Source organism: Salvelinus fontinalis, chromosome 2 (genome assembly GCF_029448725.1).
Source record: "Salvelinus fontinalis isolate EN_2023a chromosome 2, ASM2944872v1, whole genome shotgun sequence".
Classification (NCBI taxonomy): domain Eukaryota; kingdom Metazoa; phylum Chordata; class Actinopteri; order Salmoniformes; family Salmonidae; genus Salvelinus; species Salvelinus fontinalis.
Genome location: NC_074666.1, coordinates 28,361,942 through 28,383,041, shown reverse-complemented (window position 1 = coordinate 28,383,041; position 21,100 = coordinate 28,361,942). Strand labels below are relative to the sequence as shown.

The following is a 21,100-nucleotide window of genomic DNA, read 5'->3' as shown; positions in this document are numbered from 1 at the left end:
TTGCTGCCCAGGACTCTAATGAGCGCTGCAGCAACCAGGTATTTCTTAGGCTTTGAAACTACTGTTTCAGGGTGGCACAAGTGGAGAGAGAAGGTGAGACACTGCACCGTATTGACAGCTGTAGGTTTAAGAACAGCCCTAAGATCAGAAAGAGTGATTCCAGCAAACAGAGGATGTACGCTACATAGAGCAAAGGTAATGTTTTCTGATGGTTGTCATAATGTTCAGACCTAATGGCATGAATGTTCTAAAAACGGGGTAGCCCTGCATTCCATGCAGGAAAAACACAAGCAAGAAGGCCACAGGAGCACATCAACCTTTTCTTGCTGTCTATAAGTTGCAAAGTAACAACTTCATGTAATGTAATCTTGTTATCAAATTAAAATTTTAGAAGTTATCTTACTTAATCTCTATTTAATTACAACCTCAATCTTGATGAATTTAAAATGTAAAATTGACCCCACACATACACTTAATGTGCATATTTCTGCATACAGGCGAGGTGCTAATAATTGGATACCAGGTGCTGCGTAACTGCTCAGAGGTCAGTCTTAGTGACTGTCTCAGGCATGACATACTTCTCAGTTTACATATTTATATTTAACTAGGCAAGTCAGTTAAGAACATATTCTGGGTTAACTGCCTTGTTCAGGGGCAGAAAGACAGATTTTTACCTTGGCAGCTCGGGGATTCGATCTAGCAACCTTTCGGTTACTGGCTCAAAGCTCTAACCACTAGGCCATTGTCTCCCTTACAAAAAACAAACAAACATGGAAAACGGCGGATGTGCATTCGAAACGTATTCAGGCCCCTTGACCTTTTCCACATTTTGTTACGTTACAACCTTATTCTAAAATGGATTAAATGTTTTCCTCATCAATCTACTGTACACACAATACTCCATAATGACAAGGCGAAAACAGGTAGGTGGAATTGATTTACAAATGTATAAAAAAATTAAAACATCAATAACTTATGTAAATAAGTATTCAGACCCTTTGCTATGAGCCTCAACTGAGCTTCGTTGCATCTGATTTCCATTGCTCATCCTTGAGATGTTTCCACAACTTCACTGGAGTCCACCTGTGGTAAATTCAATTCATTGGACATGATTAGGAAAGGCACACACCTGTCTATATAAGGACTCACAGTTGACAGTGCATGTCTGAGCAAAAACCAAGCCATGAAAAAGAAGAAATTGTCCGTAGAGCTTCTAGACTGGATTGTGTCGAGGCACAGATCTGGAGAAGGGTACCAAACAATTTTTGCAGCATTGAAGGTCCCCAAGAACACATCATTCTTAAATGGAAGAAGTTTGGATCCACCACGACTCTTACTGGAGCTGACCGCCAGGCCAAACTGAGCAAATGGGGGAGAAGGGCCTTGGTCAGGCAAGTGACCAAGAACCTGATGATCACCATGACAGAGTTCCTGTGGAGATGAGAGAACCTTCCAGAATGACAATCATCTCGACAGCACTCTACCAATCAGGCCTTTATGGTAGACTGGCCAGACGGAAGCCACTCCACAGTAAAAGGCACATGACAGCCATCTTGCATACTTTGGGGGGGGCTTTTGAAAACATTTTAGAATAAGGCTGTATCGTAACAAAATGTGGAAAAAGTAAAGGGTCTGAATACTTTCCGAATGCACTGTATACCCTTAATCTCTACGGACAAAGCCATAAGACTGCTGAACAATTCATTAAATGGCCACCAGGACTATTTACATTGCCCCCCCCATTGTTTTTACACTGTACACTGCTGCTACTCACTGCTTATTATCTATGCATAGGCACTTTACCCCTACCCACATGTACAAATGACCTCGACTAACAGGTACCCATGCACATTGACTCGGTACCGGTACCCCCTGTATTGAGCCTTGTTGTTATGTAATTTTCTTGTTACTTTCTGATACATTTTTTTTTACTTAAGTTTATTTTGTAAATATTCTCTTTCTTTGACTGCATTGTTGGTTATGGGCTTGTAAGTGAGCTTTTCATGGTAAGGTCTACACCTGTTGTATTTGGCGCATGTGACAAATAAAATTAAGATCATTACAGTAAAGTCAACAAAAACACTACAGTGAATTCTATATTATTTATACTATAGTGTTCATGTGGGATGTTAACACCACCTTTTCACGTGAGAATAACACTTTTAACATCACGTGAACTTGTAATTCTACATGTGAACTGTCACACCCTGATCTATTTCACTTGTCTTTGTGATTGTCTCCACCCCCACCCCTCCAGTTATCGCCCATCTTCCCCATTATCCCTTGTGTATTTATACCGGTGTTCTCTGTTCGTCTGTTGCCAGTTCGTCTTGTTTGTCAAGTCAACCAGCATTTTTGTTATCAGCTCCTGCTTTCCCCAGTCTCTTTATCTTGCCCTCCTGGTTTTGACCCTTGCCTGTCCTCTGTCTGCTGACCTGTGCCTTTGCCCCACCTCTGGATTATTGACCTCTGCCAACCCTGAACCTGCCTGCCGCCAGGTACTGTTGCCCCACCTCTGGTTTACTGACCCCTGCCTACCTTTACCTGTCTTTTGCCTACTCCTTCTTGGATTATTAAACCATTGTTAATTCGACTGCATCTGGGTCTTACCTTTATACCTGTTTGTACGAACTGGCCATGACTGACCCAGCAGACCCGGGCCAGCTGCGCAACGCCATCTCCTCCCAAGGAGCCTCCATTGGTAGGCACGAGGAATTGCTTCGTGGTCTTAGAGGGGGTCCAAATGTTGGCTGAGTGCCATGACCGGGTGTTGGACATGCTGCTGGAGCAATTCTGCGGGGTATTTGGGGGGTAGCCTGCCACGGTGGTAAACCCACCGCCCCTCAGTAACTCGGCGGTTAGCCCCGTTTACCTCCCCCAGAACGCTTTAATGGAGAGCTGAGCACCTGTCGGGTGTTTTTAGCTCAATGTGCCCTTATTTTCGTGCTCCAGCCCTGGTCCTTCCCCTCGGATCACTTCAAAATAGCCTAACTCATCACGATGTCTGGGAGGGCTCTCACCTGGGCTACCGCCGTTTGGGAACAACAGCCGGCCATGTACGTGAGTGAGGCCCCGTTCTCTGGGAGAGAAGCTGCCCGCAAGCTAATCCAGCTCCGGCAGGATGCCCGAAGGATGGCCGACTATGCGGTGGATTTCCGCACGTTGGCAGCAGAGAGTACGTGCAACCATGAAGCACTGTTCGAACATGTTCCTGCAAGGCATCTCGGAGGAGGTTAAGGACGAGCTTGCTGCTCTGGAGTTAAGCACTGATCTTGACTCCCTCCTCGCTTTGACCATCCTCATCTATGGGCGACTGCGGGAACAACAGATGGAGAGGAAATTTGATTTCGCTCGCACGCCCAAGGATTCCACCTTGCCTCAGAGTCATCCCGGAAGTCCCTGACGGTGCAATTGCCGAGAGCACCCGAGGTTCCCCAGACCTTCCTCGAGAGTCACCAAAGGTGAGCAAGGCACTGTTTCCCGAGCCTATGCAACTAGGCAGAGCTGGGCTGTCGCCAGCGGAACGGCAACACTGGATCAACACATGGAGCTGTCTGTATTGTGGGACTTTTTGTGTCCTTTTTGTCCACCCCTTTTCATGTCATTCTGCTGTGGGGTAACCAGTCCAAATATCTCCAGGTCCTCATTGACTCTGGGGCTGATGAGAGCCTTATGGATGCCATGCCACACTGTTTTCTGAGCTGAACAGCCCCTATCCATTCCCATGGATGTTAGAGCACTGAACGGGCGCTCTATAGATCGGGTCACCCATAACACCACTCCCATCAACCTACGTGTGTAAGGGAATCACAGCGAGACCATTCAATTCCTGTTCATCAAGTTCCCCCAGATTCCCGTGGTTTTGGGATTCTCCTGGCTCCAGCGACATAATCCTCTCCTCAACAGGTCTACGGGTGCTATCATGGGCTGGAGTCAGTTCTGCCACACCCATTGTCTGAAGTTGGCGCAGCCTGCCCGGGGATGTCTTCCTGTGGGCTCGGAAGTTGCTCCGGACCTCTCCGTCATTCACGCGGAGTACCAGGACCTCTGGGAGGTGTTCAGCAAGTCCCGGGCCACTTCCCTTCCACCGCACCGCCCTACGACTGCGGGATTGACCTTCTCCTTAGCACCACGCTTCCCTGGGACATGTGTACTCTGTCGAGACCAGAGACCAAGGCTATGGAGATCTACTTTCGGGACTCCCAAGCTACAGGATTTATCCGTCCCTCTCCTGCTGGCGCAGGGTTCTTCTTCGCGGAGAAAAAGGACAAGACCCTGCCTGTGCATTGACTACCGGGGACTCAATGACATTACTGTGAAGAACCATTATCCACTACCACTCATTTCCTCTGCCTTCGAGCCGCTCCAGGGGGGCACTGTTTTCTCCAAGCTGGATCTACAAAATGCGTAACACCTGGTGTGGATACAAGAGGGGGACGAGTGGAAGACCGCCTTCAACACGGCCAGCGGCCACTACGAATATCTGGTCATGCCCTTTGGCCTCACCAACACCTCTGCTGTGTTCCAGGCACTGGTGAATGATCTCTGAGACAAGTTGAACCGGTTCGTCTTTGTCTACATTGATGACATCCTTGTCTTCTCCTGTTCCCCCCAAGAATACGTGCTCCAAGGAAAAGTGTGAGTTCCATCGCTCCACCATTCCCTTTCTGGGCTTCATCTCTGCTGTGAGTGTCCAGATGGATCCTGAGAAGGTGAGTGGTGGTGGATTGGCCTCAGCCTACGTCCAGCGTGCAGCTGCAATGCTTCCTGGGGTTCTCCAACTTTTATTGACGCTTTATCTGGGCTTATAGCACCCTGGCCTCCCCCCTGTCTGCACTCACCTCTACCAAGGTTCTGTTCACAAGGTCCTCTGCTGCTGACAGGGCGTCCCGGGACCTTAAACACCGCTTCACCACTGCTCCTATCCTGGTTCATCCTGACACGTTCCGTCAGTTTGTGGTGGAGGCCGTTGCTTCGGATATCGGGGCTGTCTTGTCCCAATGTTCTGCCCTGGACCTTAAGCTGCATCCCTGCGCCGCCTTTTCCCACCGCCTCAATGCCACAGAGAGGAACTAGTATGTGGGGAATCGGGAGCTTCTCGCTGTGAAGATGACGTTGGAGGAATGGAGGCGCTGGCTAGAAGGGGCGGAACATCTGTTCATTGTGTGGACCGACCACACAAACCTGGAGTATCTCCACTCTGCCAAGTGCCTCAACTCCAGGCAAGTGAGATGGGCCCTGCTGTTTACCCAGTTGAACTTTTCCATCTCCTACCGGCCGGGGTCAAATAACCGTCTGTTTGTGCCTGATGCTGTCCGCTCCGTGGTCCTGGTGTGGGCCCATTCCTCCAGGCTTGCCTGTCACCCGGGTTCTCGTCGGACCCTGGCCTTTGTGCGACAACACTTTTGGTGGCCTACTTTGGTTCTGTATGTTGCCACATTTGTCACCACCTGCACGGTCTGCACACAGAAAACTCCTCGCAAGCTCCGGCTGGTCTTCTCCAACCACTGCCTGTCCCTCCCCGTCCCTGGTCCCATATATCCCTGGATTTCGTCACGGGTCTCCCTCCCATCTGAGGGCAACACTGCCATCCTGACTGTGGTCGACCGGTTTTCCAAAGCCACCCACTTCATTCCTCTCCCCAAACTACCCTCGGCCAAGGAGACGCCCCAGCTTATGGTGCAGCACGTTTTCCGGATCCACGGACTCCCAGTGGACATGGTCTCCGACAGGGGTCCGCAGTTCTCGTTCCGGTTCTGGAAGGCGTTCTGCACACTCATTGGGTCGTCGGCCAGCCTGTCCTCCGAATTCCACCCCCAGTCCAATGGCCAGTCGGAGTGTGCTAACCAGGACTTAGAGACGACTCTTCGCTGCCTAGTCTCCGCCAACCGTACCACCTGGAGTAAGCAACTGGTATGGGTTGAGTATGTCCGCAACACCTTTCCTTGCTCTGCCACGGGTCTCTCGCCCTTCGAGTGTTCCTTGGGATATCACCCTCCCTCTTCCACGAACAAGAGGAGGAGGTCAGTGATCCCTCTGCACAGAAGTTAATCTGCCGCTGTTGCCGTACCTGGAAGAGAGCCCTGGCCACTCTGAAGACCACTTCCAGGTATAGGCGACAAGCAGATCGCCACCGGACCCCTGCTCCACACTATTGGCTCGGGCAGATGGTATGGTTCTCCACCCGAAACCTGCCCTTCTGGGTGGAGTCCCGGAAACTTTCCCCCCGTTTCATCGGCCCGTTCCCCATCTCTAGAGTCATTAGCACCACTGCTGTTTGTCATTTGTTACCCCGTACCCTCCAGTATTCACCCTACTTTCCATGTGTCTAGGATTAAGCCCGTGTCTCACAGCCCTTTGTCTTCTGTTTCCAGGCCCACCCCTCCCTGTGTCTTCGATGGCCATCTGGCATACACTGTGAGACGCTTCCTGAGTGTTCGACCACGGGGCAGGAGTTTCCAGTACCTGGTTGACTGGGAGGGTTATGGCTCGTAGGAGAGGTGCTGGGTCCCCGCTAGAGACATCCTGGACCCAGCCCTTATCGCTGACTTCCACCGCAGGCACCCCGGTCAACCAGGTATGCGCCCAGGTAGGACGCCAGGCGGCGCCCCGGGGGGGGGGTTACTGTCACACCCTGATCTGTTTCACTTGTCTTTGTGATTGTCTCCACCCCCTTCCAGGTGTCGCCCATCTTCCCCATTAATCCCCTGTGTATTTATGCCGGTGTTCTCTGTTCTTCTTGTTTGTCAAGTCAACCAGTGTTTTTGTTATCAGCTCCTGCTTTTCCCAGTCTCTTTTTCTCGCCCTCCTGGTTTTGACCCTTGCCTGTCCTCTGCCTGCCAACCTGTACCTTTACCCCACCTCTGGATTATTGACCTCTGCCTACCCTGAGCCTGCCTGCCGTCAGGTATCATTGCCCCACCTCTGGTTTACTGACCCCTGCCTGCCTTTACCCGTCTATTGCCTGCCCCTGTTGGATTATTAAATCATTGTTAATTCAACGTTGTCTGCATCTGGGGTTTATCTTCATACCCGATATGAACGTTAGATTTACACATGAGAAAGTGTTTAAGATTTGAAACGGCAAACTTCACATAATCAACTGCAATTCACATGTAAGGTGTGAAAACAAACATGTTATTCTTCTCACATGTGTAAAGGTGGTGTTAACATGTGAACCCTTATTCAAAAGGCACTCGCACATCTGAGTTATGTTTGTTGCAGGTGCATGGTAACAATTGAATAAGATGAGAAAAAATAAGAAACCTGCGCACAGAGCTTTTATTAATGCCTTGAGGCCGATTGGTAAGCTTAATAAAGAGCAGTGATACTAGCAAGAGCAGTGTGCGGGTTTCTTATTTTATCAACATGTGAACTCTAAAATTAGTGCATGTGAAAATATGGTTTCACATGAAATTTAAGCTCAGCATGTGGAAACAGCTATTTCACATATGACAATGTGATTTCACATGTGAAACTACACATTTTAATCATGTTTTTTTGTTGTAAGAGCTGTGTGGCATAAATATCAAAAACAAGCAAGGCACCCTGTCTTCCTCTTAAACAAGACGGTCTTAAAAGGTTGTATCGAGGTCACCTTTTGTAGAGCACATCGGTTGCCCTCCTAGTGTGGCACACTCTCACATTTAATTTTTAATGAGCGTCTAGTAGAAACGCCTGTCAGCTAAGGAAGCCTATCCAAACAGATCTCCCTCTCTTTCACTCGGCTGTAGGGTGGTGACACGTGTCCCCTCCCTGTTGTCCCTACTGACACCCTGTGTTATGGCAGATTTGCTATCCCAGACAAGTGGAGGCACCATGGGACTACAGAGTTCATGCTTTCTGACAGGGTGGCTAATTGGTTTGAGGGGTTTTAGCATGGATGTGGCCTCTAGCGCACCTAATGTATTATACCAAATCAACCTGTCCCAACAGTAGTCTCTGCAGTGCAGAAGCTAGAGGGGACAGCAACTTTCACTCAGCAGGCCTTCCATTCCATGTTTTCAAATCAGTCAAATGTTTTTCTCACAAATGTCCAAAATGCAGAAAAACAATGTGAAATAGAAAATAATTTGGTGTATTCCTGTATTAAAATAGCCTGGTTAGTAACAATTAATTTAATAAGACCAAAGGAAATACTTTAGGATTTGAGGGAATGTACACTGAACAAATGTATAAACGCAACACGTAAAGTGTTGGTCCCATGTTTCATGAGCTGAAATAAAGCCCCCCTAAAATGTTCCATACACACACAAAAATGTATTTCTCAAATGTTGTGCATAAATTTGTGTAAATCCCTGTTAGAGGTGTGACATATCAAGAAGCGGATTAAAAAACATGTTCATTACACGGGTGCACCTTGTGCTGGGGAAAATAAAAGGCCACTCTTAATTATGCCATAGATGTCTCAAGTTGATGAAGTGTGTAGTTTAAAAAAATAAATATTATATAAATATAACCTTTAACTAGGCATGTCAGTTAAAAACAAATTATTTTTTACAATGACGGCCGACACCGGCCAAATCCGGACGACGCTGGGCCAGCAATTGTGCGCCGCCCTATGGGACTCCCAATCACTGCCAAATTGTGAAACAGCCTGGCATGCTGACTACAGGAATGTCCACCAGTGCCGTTGCCAGAGAATGTAATGATCATTTGTCTACCACTAGGCTACCTACCGGGGCGGCAGGTAGCCTAGTGGTTAGAGCGTTGGACTAGTAACCGAACGGTTGCAAGATCGAATCCCCGAGCTGACAAGGTAAAAATCTGTCGCTCTGCTCCTGAACAAGGCAGTTAAACCACTGTTCTTAGGTCGTCATTGAAAATAAGAATTTGTTCTTAACGGCCTTGCCTAGTTAAAGGTAAAAAAATAAAACGACTCCAATGTTGTTTTAGAGAATTTGGAAATGCGTCTAACCGGACAACTGCAGACCACGTGTAACAACGCTAGCCCAGGACTTCCACATTCAGCTTCTTCACCTGCGGGATCGTCTGAGACCAGCCACCCAGACAGCTGATGAAGCTGTGGGTTTGCACAACCAAAGAATTTCTGCACAAACTGTCTCGAAGCTCATCTGCGTGCTCGTCTTCCTCCCGAGGGTCTTGATTTGACTGCAGGTCGGCATCGTAACTGACTTCAGTGGGCAAATGCTCACCTTCAATGGTCACTGGACAAGTGTGCTCTTCACAGATGAATCTCGGTTTCAGCTGTACCGTGTCATGTTGCAAGGATCTGTACACATTTCCTAGAAGCTTGACATTTCCATGGCCTGTATACACCACCAGACATGTCACCCATTGAGCATGTTTGGGATGCTCTGGATCGATAGTGTATGATGGCGTGTTCCAGTTCCCGCCAATATCCAGCAACTTCGCACAGCCATTGAAGAGGAGTGGGCCAACATTCCACAGGCCACAATCAACAGCCTGGTCAACTCTCTCTCTAGATGTGTCGTACTGCACGAGGCAAATGTTGGTCACACCAGATTCTGACAGATTTTCTGATCCACGCCCCTACCTTTTTTTAAAGGTATTTTTGACCAACGGATGCACGTCTGTCTTCCCAGTCGTGAAATCCATAGGTTAGGGCCTAAGGAATTTATTTAAATTGACTGATTTCCTAATGAACTGTAAAGTCTTAATGTTTGCATGTTGCGTTTTTTTATATTTTTGGTCAGTATATGTACAGTGAGCCTATTTATTTAATAGAAAGCCACACGGCTTCTTCGTTTCACTAGTAAACATCCAGAAGGGTCTGTGAGTAGGGCCATGAACTGAAATATTTTAGTTCAGAAGATGTTGCTGTCAGAGTCCGTTTAGTTCTCACATGTCTGATCTCCTTTGCTGTGGATATTCTTGTTTGTGTGATCCTACACTGGACTTATGGTTGCAGTAGTAAAATAAAATAGAGATGGATAGGAGGTGACAGCCCACACAGTCTAATTCCTTATCTTTCCTCTTATGTAGGCTACAGTTGCTGTTATTTCAGACTGTCTCTCCAGGCCCTTGTCCAATACTCCCGAAAGCATTCCCCTGTTTGTCAGAATTATTGCTCTTTCCAAGGACAAATATCTTATTTTTCTCAGTGTGACCTTACAGATCAGTCTTCTTTGGTGACGGAACACTGAAATCCTTCAGGCATAACTGTTATGGATGATGTCAACATCTTGGTGGGGGCATATACAGATAACTTTCAGTTATGTTTTAACATGGGAGTGTCAAGTCTAAGCTGTTATGTATACTGGCTAATACTTTACATAAATGAATGGACACATTTCATAGGTGCAGTGGATTAGTGGGATTGTCCCTGTGCCTACCTGTCTCATGCCTTGAGTCATACACATTTACTCTTAAAACATTACAACTGCTTTGTGTTCTGTAAAACTGCTCTGTCTCTACAACCATGTACTGTATTGTGCACATTTCTCAAGTTCAGCTTAACCGGTTGGCCTATCCTAATATTCAGTTACAGTACTTTCCTGTTACCATATCATTATCTGAGTAGAGTGTAGGATATTTGTTAGCTTTGATTCTACATATTTGCTAATGTATTGGACCAGCTCTCACTATTTTAAAAATATGATATGGTCAATTATGTATGATCCCCCTTCTGCTGCTGCTGCACAAAGGCAGCCAGTAAACACACCCTAGCAGTGTGTCTAATCAGAATCCATGTTTAATCACTGTTAATCTTATGTGACATTAGCTTTCTTGACGGAATAGCAGGAGCAGCAGCTGTGCACTCTGCTTTTAGATATGATAGTATAGCCACCACACCAAGCTGCTTTGAAATCTATTTCCTATTGCAGGAAGTAAAGAAAATGTTATAATTTTAATGAGTACTGTATATTAATATTTACCCCTGACACTCACATTCTTAACCCATATCAATCTCTTAAACACATTTTCACACACGTTTTCAGCAATATTGCTTTCCATTATTTGTGTGAATGTGTATTTACTAATTGCATCATAAAAATATACATCCATAACCTAGGAGTATTTTGCTTCTATGTAAACAGGTGTATATGATGTTGGATGTCACATCTGACCCCATATGCACCTGTTAACCTAGGAGTATGTAAAGGATGGTAGTTTGGAACAGAGAGGGCTGGGTTTTGAAGTAACACAGCTGGCTCAGAGAGTGGCAGAGTATAAAGCAGCTGACTCACAGCATTCTAGAATATCAATGAGGCAAGCTGGAGCTTCCTAAAGGATTTACGAAAGGGTTGTCACACCCACACCACCAGTATTAGTCCAGACCATTGGCTGCTGATTGGCATCATCTGACCAATAAAAGGGTGTTAGCCTGGACCATCTCTTTCATAAGCATGCGGTCATCCATATTCACCCCATGCATTGAGGAACAAGCATACTGCATCACATCTGTGCTGTGAATACTTGCAGTATAAGGAGTGACATCTTGCATTGGGAAATCATTACATTTATCCTAAATGGAAGTCATAATAATAGTAATCTTAACGTTGTGAATTACATGCTGATAAAGTCGTTGCCCTGATCTTTTTTTCCTTCTTCCTGAAAGCAGTGAAGACTCCCTCCAGGATCCTACTGCTGATGTGCTTGCCTTGACGGAAGGCCATGCTGTCTGCCTGCTTATCACCCTGGTGAATGGGCTCCATCAGCTGTGTAATGTGCCCTCCCTCTGTTGTCCTGGATGGCAATATTATAAATGTGCTCACAGATGAGTGGCACCACAGGGAGAACGACTGTTTCTAATGTAAACAAAACCTAAACAAAGGGATATTTGCTTTATGCAGTTAATCAATTCCATGCCTAACATTGGAGGTTTTCAAGTAAAAGCTGATTGTTTGTATTTTTATGATTTTGGCTTTGCATTTATAGAATTCATTACAATTGGTAAAATGACTTGTTTATTCCATCTAATTTGGTTAAATAATAATGTATGAATGATAATTTAAGAAGATTTTTCCTCATTGAGGTTACAATTTTCAACAACATAGTGTCCTCATATGTAATCTATTTAGTAGTATAGTCTGAGGTGTCCACCTGAGAAAATATTTGTAAATATAGCTAGTTATGAAAGTTTTATTACTTTCATTACACTTGGGCTTCATATAAAGGCCCTTTTAAAAGACTGCAGAATTGGGGCAGTTTTATTTTCAGAAACAATCTCTCCATGAACCAGTTTCAATAATTAGATAGGATGATGTCTTACAGTGCCTTCAGAAAGTATTCATACACCTTGACTTATTCCATATGTTACAGCCTGAAAACAGAATGGATTAAATATTCTGTAAATATTCAAGACATGGCGCTTCACAAGTATTTTCTCACCCATCTACACACAATACCCCATAATGACAAAGTGAAAGCATGTTTTAAGAAATGTTTGCAAATTTATTGAAAATTAAGTATTTAATTTACATAAGTATTCACACCCCTGAGTCAATACTATAGTATGTAGAAGCCCCTTCGGGCGCCGATTACAGCTTTGCGTTGTCTTGAGTATGTTTTCAGCTTTGCACATCTAGATTTTGGGATTTTCTTCCCTGTAGATTTTCTCAAGCTCTGGTAAATTAGATAGGGAGTGGCGGTGAACAGCAATCTTCAAGGCTTTCCACAGATTTTCAATGTGATTCAAGTCTAGGCGTTGGCTGGGCCTCTCAAGGACTTTCACATTTCTGTTCTGAAGCCATTCCAGTGTTGCTTTGACTGTATGCTTGGGATCGTTGTCCTGTTGGAACGTAAATCTTCGCCCCCAGTCTGTCATTTTCACTCCAGCAGGTTCTCATCAAGCATTTGCCTGTATTTGGCTCCACTCATTATTCATTCTATCCTTACCAGTCTCCCAGTCCCTGCAGCTGAAAAGCATCCCCATAGCATGACGCTGCCACCACTGTGCTTCACAGTAGGGATGATGTTAGATGTGTGCCTGGTTTTCTCCAGACATGGCGCTTTACATTCAGGCCAAAGAGTAAAATTTTGGTCTGTCGTATGCATTTTTCTCAGGAGTGGCTTCCGTCTGGTCACTCTCCCAAAAAAGCCTAGATTGGTGAAGTGCTGTAGAGACTGTTGTCCTTCTGGCAGGTTCTCCCATCTCAGCCAAGGAACTTTGTAGTTCTGTCATTGGGTATTTAGTCGCCTCCCTGACCAAGGTCTTTCTTGCCCAGTTACTCAGTTTGGTCGGATGCCAGCTCTAGGCAGAGTCTGTTCCATATTTTTTTTCAATTTCCCAATGATTGAGACCAATTTACTCTTGGAATACACACACACACACACAGTGCATTTGGAAAGTATTCAGACCCCTTGACTTTTTTCACGTTTTGTTACATTACAGCCTTATTCTAAAATGGATTAAGTTATTTTCCCTCAATCTACACACAATAACCCATAATAACAAAGCAAAAACAGGTTTTAGCAAATGTATTAAAAATAAAAACTGAAGTATCACATTTACCTAAGTATTCAGACCCTTTACTCAGTACTTTGTTGAAGCACCTTTGGCAGCGATTACAGCCTCGAGTCTTCTTGAAAATTTTATTTTTGCATTTTCCAATTAACAACATTCAAGACAAACGTGAAAAGATATTAGACAACAATAGGACAAAGTGACAGTGGCAGATGAGCGTAACAAAGAAAGAAAAAATATAACAAATTATAATTATATATACAAACATACAATTAAAAAAAATGATAATGAGACATTGGATCATATGGTCACCTGCCGTAGGCTACATATTATACATTACGTGTGAAACATTATATAGAGATTCATTCAATGTGATGTGGGGGGAGATTCTCCATATAGTCAATTAAAGGTTGCCAAATTCTGTAAAATGTATTTAACCTATTCCTCAAGCTGTAAGTAATTTTCTCCAGTGGGATACAACTATTAACTTCTGATAGCCACATTGCAACTGGCAGGGGGGAATCCAATTTCCATTTCAAGGCGATACATTTCTTGGCAATCGCTAGCAATATTTCTGTTAGCTTTATAGTATGGCTTTGCCTAAGATTGGTGTTAGTAAAGTTGCCCAGTAGACAGACCTCTGGGTCTAAAGGGAATGCAACCCCATGAATTGAGGATATGGTATCGCATACCCCCTGCCAGAAACCGTGTAGTTTTGAACACTGCCAAGTGGAATGGAGGAATGTTCCTTCATCTGAGCCACATCTAAAACATAGGGAGGAGATATCAGGGTTGAACTTGTGCAGTCTAGATGGGGTGATATAGAGCTGATGGAGGAAATTCAACTGGATCAGTCTGTATCTGGAGTTCAATGCGTGATGTAACACCATCCCTGCATAGGTCACTCCATAGACCCTCATCAAGATCAATACCCAGATCTTTTTCCCATCTAAGTCGGGGTTTATCTAGCCCAGGCAGTGTTAGTCCTGACATAAGAGCATCGTAAACACGGGAAATGGTCTTGAACAGTGGTTGGTCTGCGTGGCAGAGTTGTTCAATAGGTGACATCTTAGGTAGGTTCCATTGTCCCTTGAGAGACACCCTAATAAAGTTTCGTAGTTGTAGGTAGCTAAAGAAGTCCCTGTTAGGCAAGTGGTATTTCTGTTTCAGCTGATCAAAAGACATAAGAACTCCCTCCTCGTAACAATGTTCCAGAAGAGTGATCCCCTTATCAGACCATGGTCTAAAGTTACTATTCTGGAAAAACATAGGAATCAATCTATTGTTCCATAAAGGGGTTTTAGGGGAAAGGAATCCCCCTCGTCCGAACAGGTCATGCAGTTTGCACCATGCCAGGACAGAATGTATGATTTAAAGGGTTGTCTGTGATGGTTTTTATAGATTTACTGTCCCATTTGTAAAACAATTCTGCCCCAGTGTCATCATTTACCTCAAGCTTTTCAATGTTCAACCATGAGGGAGAGGGACCCTTGTCAAACCTCTGAGCCAGAAACCTAGACTGTGCTGCCCAGTAGTACATTCTAAAATTGGGGAAGTTTAAGCCCCCTTGACTGTAATCCAGGGTCAGTTTATCCAGGCCTACCCTAGGGGTTTTGCCGTGCCAGATAAACCGTCTGGTCATCTTGTCGAGAGAGGAAAAGAATGCTGCGGGCACAGGGATAGGGAGAGATTGAAACAGATATAGAAATCTGGGCAGGACATTCATTTTAATTACATTGATTCTACCCAGTAGAGTGAGAGGTAAGTCCATCCATTTACAAAGGTCACCCTCCACCTTTTGCAACAAACTGGCCAGATTGAGTTTATAGAGGTTGTTCAGGTTACCATCCACCATTATGCCCAAATATGTGAAGCCCATAGGCGACCATCTAAAAAGAAACTTGTGCTTGATGGTATGACGGTCAAAGACAGACAACGGTAAGATTTCGCTTTTATCTAAATTGACCTTATATCCAGAGAAAGAACTATAACAATGTAGTAGGATCTGTAAGTGAGAGAGGGAGTGTTCTGGGTTTGTTAGAAATAAGATAAGGTCGTCCGCAAAGAGTGATAATTTATGGGTATGGGGGCCCACCTCAAAGCCATGTATGTCAGGGCACGTTCTAATAGCCTCAGCCAACGGTTTGATGGCGAGGGCAAAGAGGTGGGGGCTAATTGGGCAACCTTGTCTGTTCCCCCTATAGAGAGGGAAAGAGGAGGAAGTAATCCCATTGGTAGCAATCCTAGCTTTAGGAGATTTGTAGAGTGATTTTATCAAATTTACAAACACGGTACCTAAACCAAACTTTTCCAAGACGCGAAAGAGGTATGGCCATTCAACCCTATCAAAGGCCTTCTCAGCGTCGAGGGAGACTGCGACACTAGGTATTTTGTGTTTGTTAGCAAGGTGAATTATATCAAAGAACCTTCTGAGATTATTGGAGGACAATCTGTTAATTATGAAGCCAGTCTGATCTGGGTTGACCAACAGGGGAAGACATGACTCCAGTCTCTTAGATAACACAGATTGTAAACTGGTCACCAAGATGCTAAGGAGAGAGATTGGTCTATATGAGGCGCACTTTAGTGGATTTTTCCCTTTCTTGTGGATTACAGTAATCACTGCTTGAGAGAAAGACTCTGGAAATCAGTTGTCTTCCCTTGCCTTTTTAAGTACCTCCATAAGGTAGGGGACCAACAGCTCCCTAAATTCTTAATAGAACTCTGGAGAGAAGCCATCCTCCTCAGGAGATTTATTAGAAGGTAAGGATTTAATGGCCTCCAACAATTCAGGAACTGAGAAGTGTTCACTCAGGCGCTCGCTGTCTTCCCCTGACAGGCATGGGAGGTTGAGAGAGGAGAGAAAGGAGTCGATCTCTGATAGATCATCGCTTGATTGGGAAGTGTAGAGGTCTTCATAGTATTTCTTAAAAGTATTATTAATTTCAGTAGGGTCGAAAGATATCTCATTAGTAAGAGTTTCTATAGCATTAATTGTCCTCTTACTTTCCTCTGCTTTCAGTTGCCATGCCAATACTTTGTGAGCTTTCTCTCCAAGCTCGTAATAACGCTGTTTTGATTTAGTGATGGCCCTGTCAGCTTGATATGTGTTCAGAATATTATATTTCAGTTTTTTTATTTACCAAAAGCCTGTATAGATCTTTAGTCTGGCCTCTTTGGTAGGTTTTCTCTAGCTCTGAGATTTCAGATTCAAGGGCACTCAGTTCCACACCGTGTTTTCTCTTCAGCCCTTTAGTATAGGAAATGATCTGTCCCCTCAGATAGGCCTTCCATGTGTCCCAAAGAATGAAACTGTCAGGAGTGGAGGGTTTGTTTGTCAGAGTGAAAATATTGATCTGCTCTTTGATGAATGCACAAAATTCAGGTTGCTTTAGGAGTGTAGAATTTAGTCTCCATCTATATGCTCCATTTACCTTGGTAGGAATGGAGATTGATAATACCAGGGGAGAATGGTCACTAAGCAATCTGGGGAGATACTCGACATCTAACACTCTATGAAACAGTTGTGTCGACAGTAAAAAGTTATCTATGCGTGTGTGTGTCTTGTGTGGGTGTGAATAAAAAGAGTAGTCCCTATCCTGTGGGTGCAACTGTCTCCAGATGTCTAGTAAATTGAGATCTTTCATGAATGACATGGTGAGCTTGCTGGCTTTGGTAAGAAGTGAGGGTTTATCAGAGGACCTATCAAGAACTGTATCTAAACAAAAATTAAAATCTCCTCCAACCAGTAAACATCCTGGTGGTGCTTGAGCAACCTGAAGGAAGACATTCTGAATAAACATATGGTCATCGAAGTTAGGAGCATATATATTCAATAGGGTCCAAGACTCTGAAAACATATGCCCCTGCACCAAAACAAACCTGCCAGAGGGATCAGAGATGGTGTTGTTGACGCAGAAGGGGATGTGTCTACTTATCAAAATTGCAGTTCCTCTTGCTTTGGAGTTAAAAGAGGACGCAAAAACTTGTCCTACCCATTCCCTCTTCAATTTCTTGTGTTCACTGGCTGTAAGATGTGTTTCTTGGAAAAACACAATGTCAGCCTTTAATTTCTTAAGGTATGTATAGACTCTCTTCCTTTTAATCGTCTGTTAAGACCTTTTACGTTGAATGTGACATATTTTAGTGGGTTAAGCATAGTTGGGTTTCAAATATGTAACTGAATGGAAATCTATCATATGTAGATAGTTAGGAAATGTTTCAACTTTGGTTTGAACACAGAAGTGACCTATGTGTCTCTTTAGGAAGGAAACAATAAACATAGAAAAAAGGGGGAAAAAATTAAGAATCCCACCCACCCTGATTGTTAGACTAAAACCACAATCCCAACAACCAAACATGAATACACTTGTAGAGATACGTTGCTGCTCGCTTTCCATCTTGCTCTTACTAGCTAAACCTTGGCGTAAACTAAAACCTGCGAGCTCTCTAAATTGAAAACAAACGTTGTGAATAGACATTTATGGCTGAATATTTACTGCCCACGGTAAGGGCTGCTTGAGTCTCTTTTCGAAAGATTAACATAAATGAGGGGGAAAGCAGTGAACCTAAACCCACTTATTTGCTTCGCCCAGTGATATGGACTAAACCAAAATATACTCTACTGTAAATGTAATAGAACTCACCCCGGAAGGATACGGTTAGTTGAAAATGTACAAATCAATTATAGCGACCGGAGGATATCAGCAGTTCAGTCCGGATAAGAGAAAACAAACAAACTGCATCTTATCCCCAAAGAGACCGTCCTGGCTCAGACGTTGCTCAGTTCTTTGAGAAAAGTGTACACTTCTCCCGGTGTGTTGAAGAGATGGCTTCAGCCTTTGTACTGAACTTTCATCCGCGCAGGGTGGATGAGGTAGCCGGTGATGTTCTTCTCCTTCAGTGCTTTGGCGGCAGGTCTGAACTGCTTGCGACGTCTTGCGAGATCCGCGCTCATATCCGGGAAAAGGCTGACCCTCTTGCCATCAATGGTGATGTCCCCTTTGGCTCTTGCAAGTTGCAGTACCTTCTCTCTGTCTTGGAAATGGAGGAACCTGATCAGGACGGCCCGTGGGAGCTCATCTGGCTGGGGTTTCGGCGCTGATGTTCTGTGGGCGCGTTCGATTTCCAGTGACTTGGTGAAGTTGATTATGCCTAGGACATCCGGGATCCATTGAGTGAAGAAACGGACCGGGTCACGGCCCTCGCTGTCCTCTTTCAATCCCACCACACGGATATTACTACGTCTGCTCTGGTTCTCCATCTGATCTACCTTGTTTTTGAGGTAGGCATTGTCCTTTTGCAGTTGTATCAAGACCTGGTCATGTTGAGCGATGGTGTCTTCAACTGTGCTAATGCGCAACTCTGCCTCAGTCGTTCTCAAAAGGAGATCATTCATGGAGGATTTCAGATCGTCAATGGAAGAATGGAGTTCAGCCGTTTTCTTATCGATTTTCATAGAAAGACCTTTGTTACCATCCTGAATTTCCCGGAGGAGAGTAGCCAGCATGTCGGCAGGCTCGCAAGAGGCCAAGAGCAACAGTCTGGAACTGTCGTTTGAGTTATGAGGGCTAATGCTAATCTTGCTACCTGTAGCGTTATCGTTATCTTGGGAATCAACAACGTTTTGGTCGTCCTTCTTGCCTCTCGGTCGGAGGTCCATGGCTCTTTGGGAAGGTAAGTACTTGACAATTTATCAGCCGATGTTAGAATATTGTTTCAACGTTGTTATTTAGGTAATAATAGAATAACTTTGAAGAGCTCGGTTTGTCAACGTCTGCTTAGCTCCGCAGCATCACGTGCTCCAGCCTCGAGTCTTCTTGGGTATGACGCTACAAGCTTGGCACACCTGTATTTGGGAAGTTTCTCCCATTCTTCTCTGCAGATCCTCTCAAGCTCTGTCAGGTTGGAAGGGGAGCGCTGCTGCACAGCCATTTTCAGGTCTCTCCAGAGATGTTCGATCGAGTTCAAGTCCGGGCTCTGCCTGGGCCACTCAAGGACTTTCAGAGACTTGTCCCAAAGCCACTCCTGTGTTGTCTTGGCTGTGTGCTTAGGGTCGTTGTCCAGTTGGAAGGGGATCCTTTGCTCCAATCTGAGATCCTGAGCACATTGGAGCAGGTTTTCATCAAGGATCTCTCTGTACTTTGCTACATTCATGTTTCCTTTGATCTTGACTAGTATCCCAGTCTTTGCTGCTGAAAAACATCCCCACAGTATGATGCTGCCACCTCCATGCTTCACCGTAGGCATGGTGCTAGGTTTCCTCCAGACGTAACACTTGGCATTTAGGCCAAAGAGTTCAATCTTGGTTTCATCAGACCAGAGAGTCTTGTTTCTCATGGTCTGAGAGTCCTTTAGGTGCCTTTTGGCAAACTCCAAGCGGCTGGCATGTACTGAGTGGCTTCCGTCTGGCCACTCTACCATAAAGGCCTGGTTGGTTGAGTGCTGCAGAGATGATTGTCTTTCTGGACGGTTCTCCACAGAGCTCCAGAGCTCCTGTCATGGTGACCATCAGGTTCTTGATGACCTCCTTGACCAAGTCCTTTCTCCCGCGTTTGCTCAGAGTGGTCGGGCGGCCAGCTCTAGGAAGAGTCATGGTGGTTCTGAACTTCATCCATTGAAGAATGATGGAGGCCACTGTGTTCTTGGGGGGCCTTCAATGCTGCAGACATTTTGTGGTACCCTTCCCCAGATCTGTGCCTTGACACAATCCTGTCTCAGATCTCAACAGACAATTAATTCGACCTCATGGTTTGGTTTTTGATCTGACATGCACTGTCAACTGTGGAACCTTGTATAGACAGGTGTGCCGTTCCAAATCATGTCCAATCAATTACATTTTTGAATTTACCACAGGGGGACTCCGATCAAGTTGTAGAAACATCTCAAGGATGATAAATGGAAACAGGATGCAACTGAGCTCAATTTTGAGTCTCATAGCTGAATACTTATATGGTATTTCTGATTTCAAAACATTTCTAAATACCTGTTTAAACTTTGTCATAATGGGGTATTTTGTGTAGATTGAGGAAAACATTTCAATTGAATCCATTTTAGAAAAAGGCTTTAAAGTAACAATGTAAAAAGGGAAGGGGTCTTAATACTTTCCGAATGCACTGTACCTCATGACAATTCTACCTTGTAGATCTACTAACAGTTCCTTGGACTTCATGGTATAGTTTCTGCTTGGTCATGCACTGGGACCATTATATAGACAGGAGTGTTTCTTTCTAAATCATGTCCAAAAAAAATTTAATTGGTGTCAGGTGGACTCCAGTGACATCTCAAGGACGATCAAAGGAAATTGGATGCACCTGAGCTCAATTTCGAGTGGCATAGCAAAGGGGTGTGAATACTTACAGTACCTGTCAAAAGTTTTTCTTTATTGTAGAATAATAGTGAAGACTTAAACTATGAAATAATCATATAGAATCATGGAATGGAATCATGTAGTAACCAAAAAAGTGTTTAAAAAATCAAAATATATTATAGATTCTTCAAAGTAGCCACCTTTTGCCTTGAAAGCTTTGCACACTTAGCATTCTCTCAAAGGGCTTCACCTGGACTGCTTTCCAACAGTCCTTGAAGGAGGTCCCACATATGCTGAGTACTTGTTGGCTGCTTTTCTTTCACTCTGCGGTCAACTCATCCCTAACCTTCTCAATAGCATTGAGGTCGGGTGATTGTGGAGGCCAGGTCATCTGATGCAGT

General features: G+C 44.7%; 1 protein-coding gene across 3 annotated transcripts in view; it reads left to right on the top strand.

The window, feature by feature from the left end:
* The window catches only part of LOC129815673 (NALCN channel auxiliary factor 2-like), a 50,646-nt gene that overhangs the window by 10,286 nt on the left and 19,260 nt on the right, over window positions 1-21,100 (top strand). The window contains exon 2 of one of the 3 annotated variants that reach the window (XM_055869696.1): window positions 6,375-6,577. The exons of 1 other annotated variant lie outside the window; for it this stretch is intronic. In XM_055869696.1, coding sequence (XP_055725671.1) covers window positions 6,485-6,577 — 93 coding nt within the window. In that variant the 5' untranslated portion in view covers window positions 6,375-6,484. Of the gene's footprint in view, window positions 1-6,374; window positions 6,590-21,100 lie in introns of all 3 variants that reach the window. One more of the 3 variants, XM_055869686.1, reaches the window with a different exon arrangement.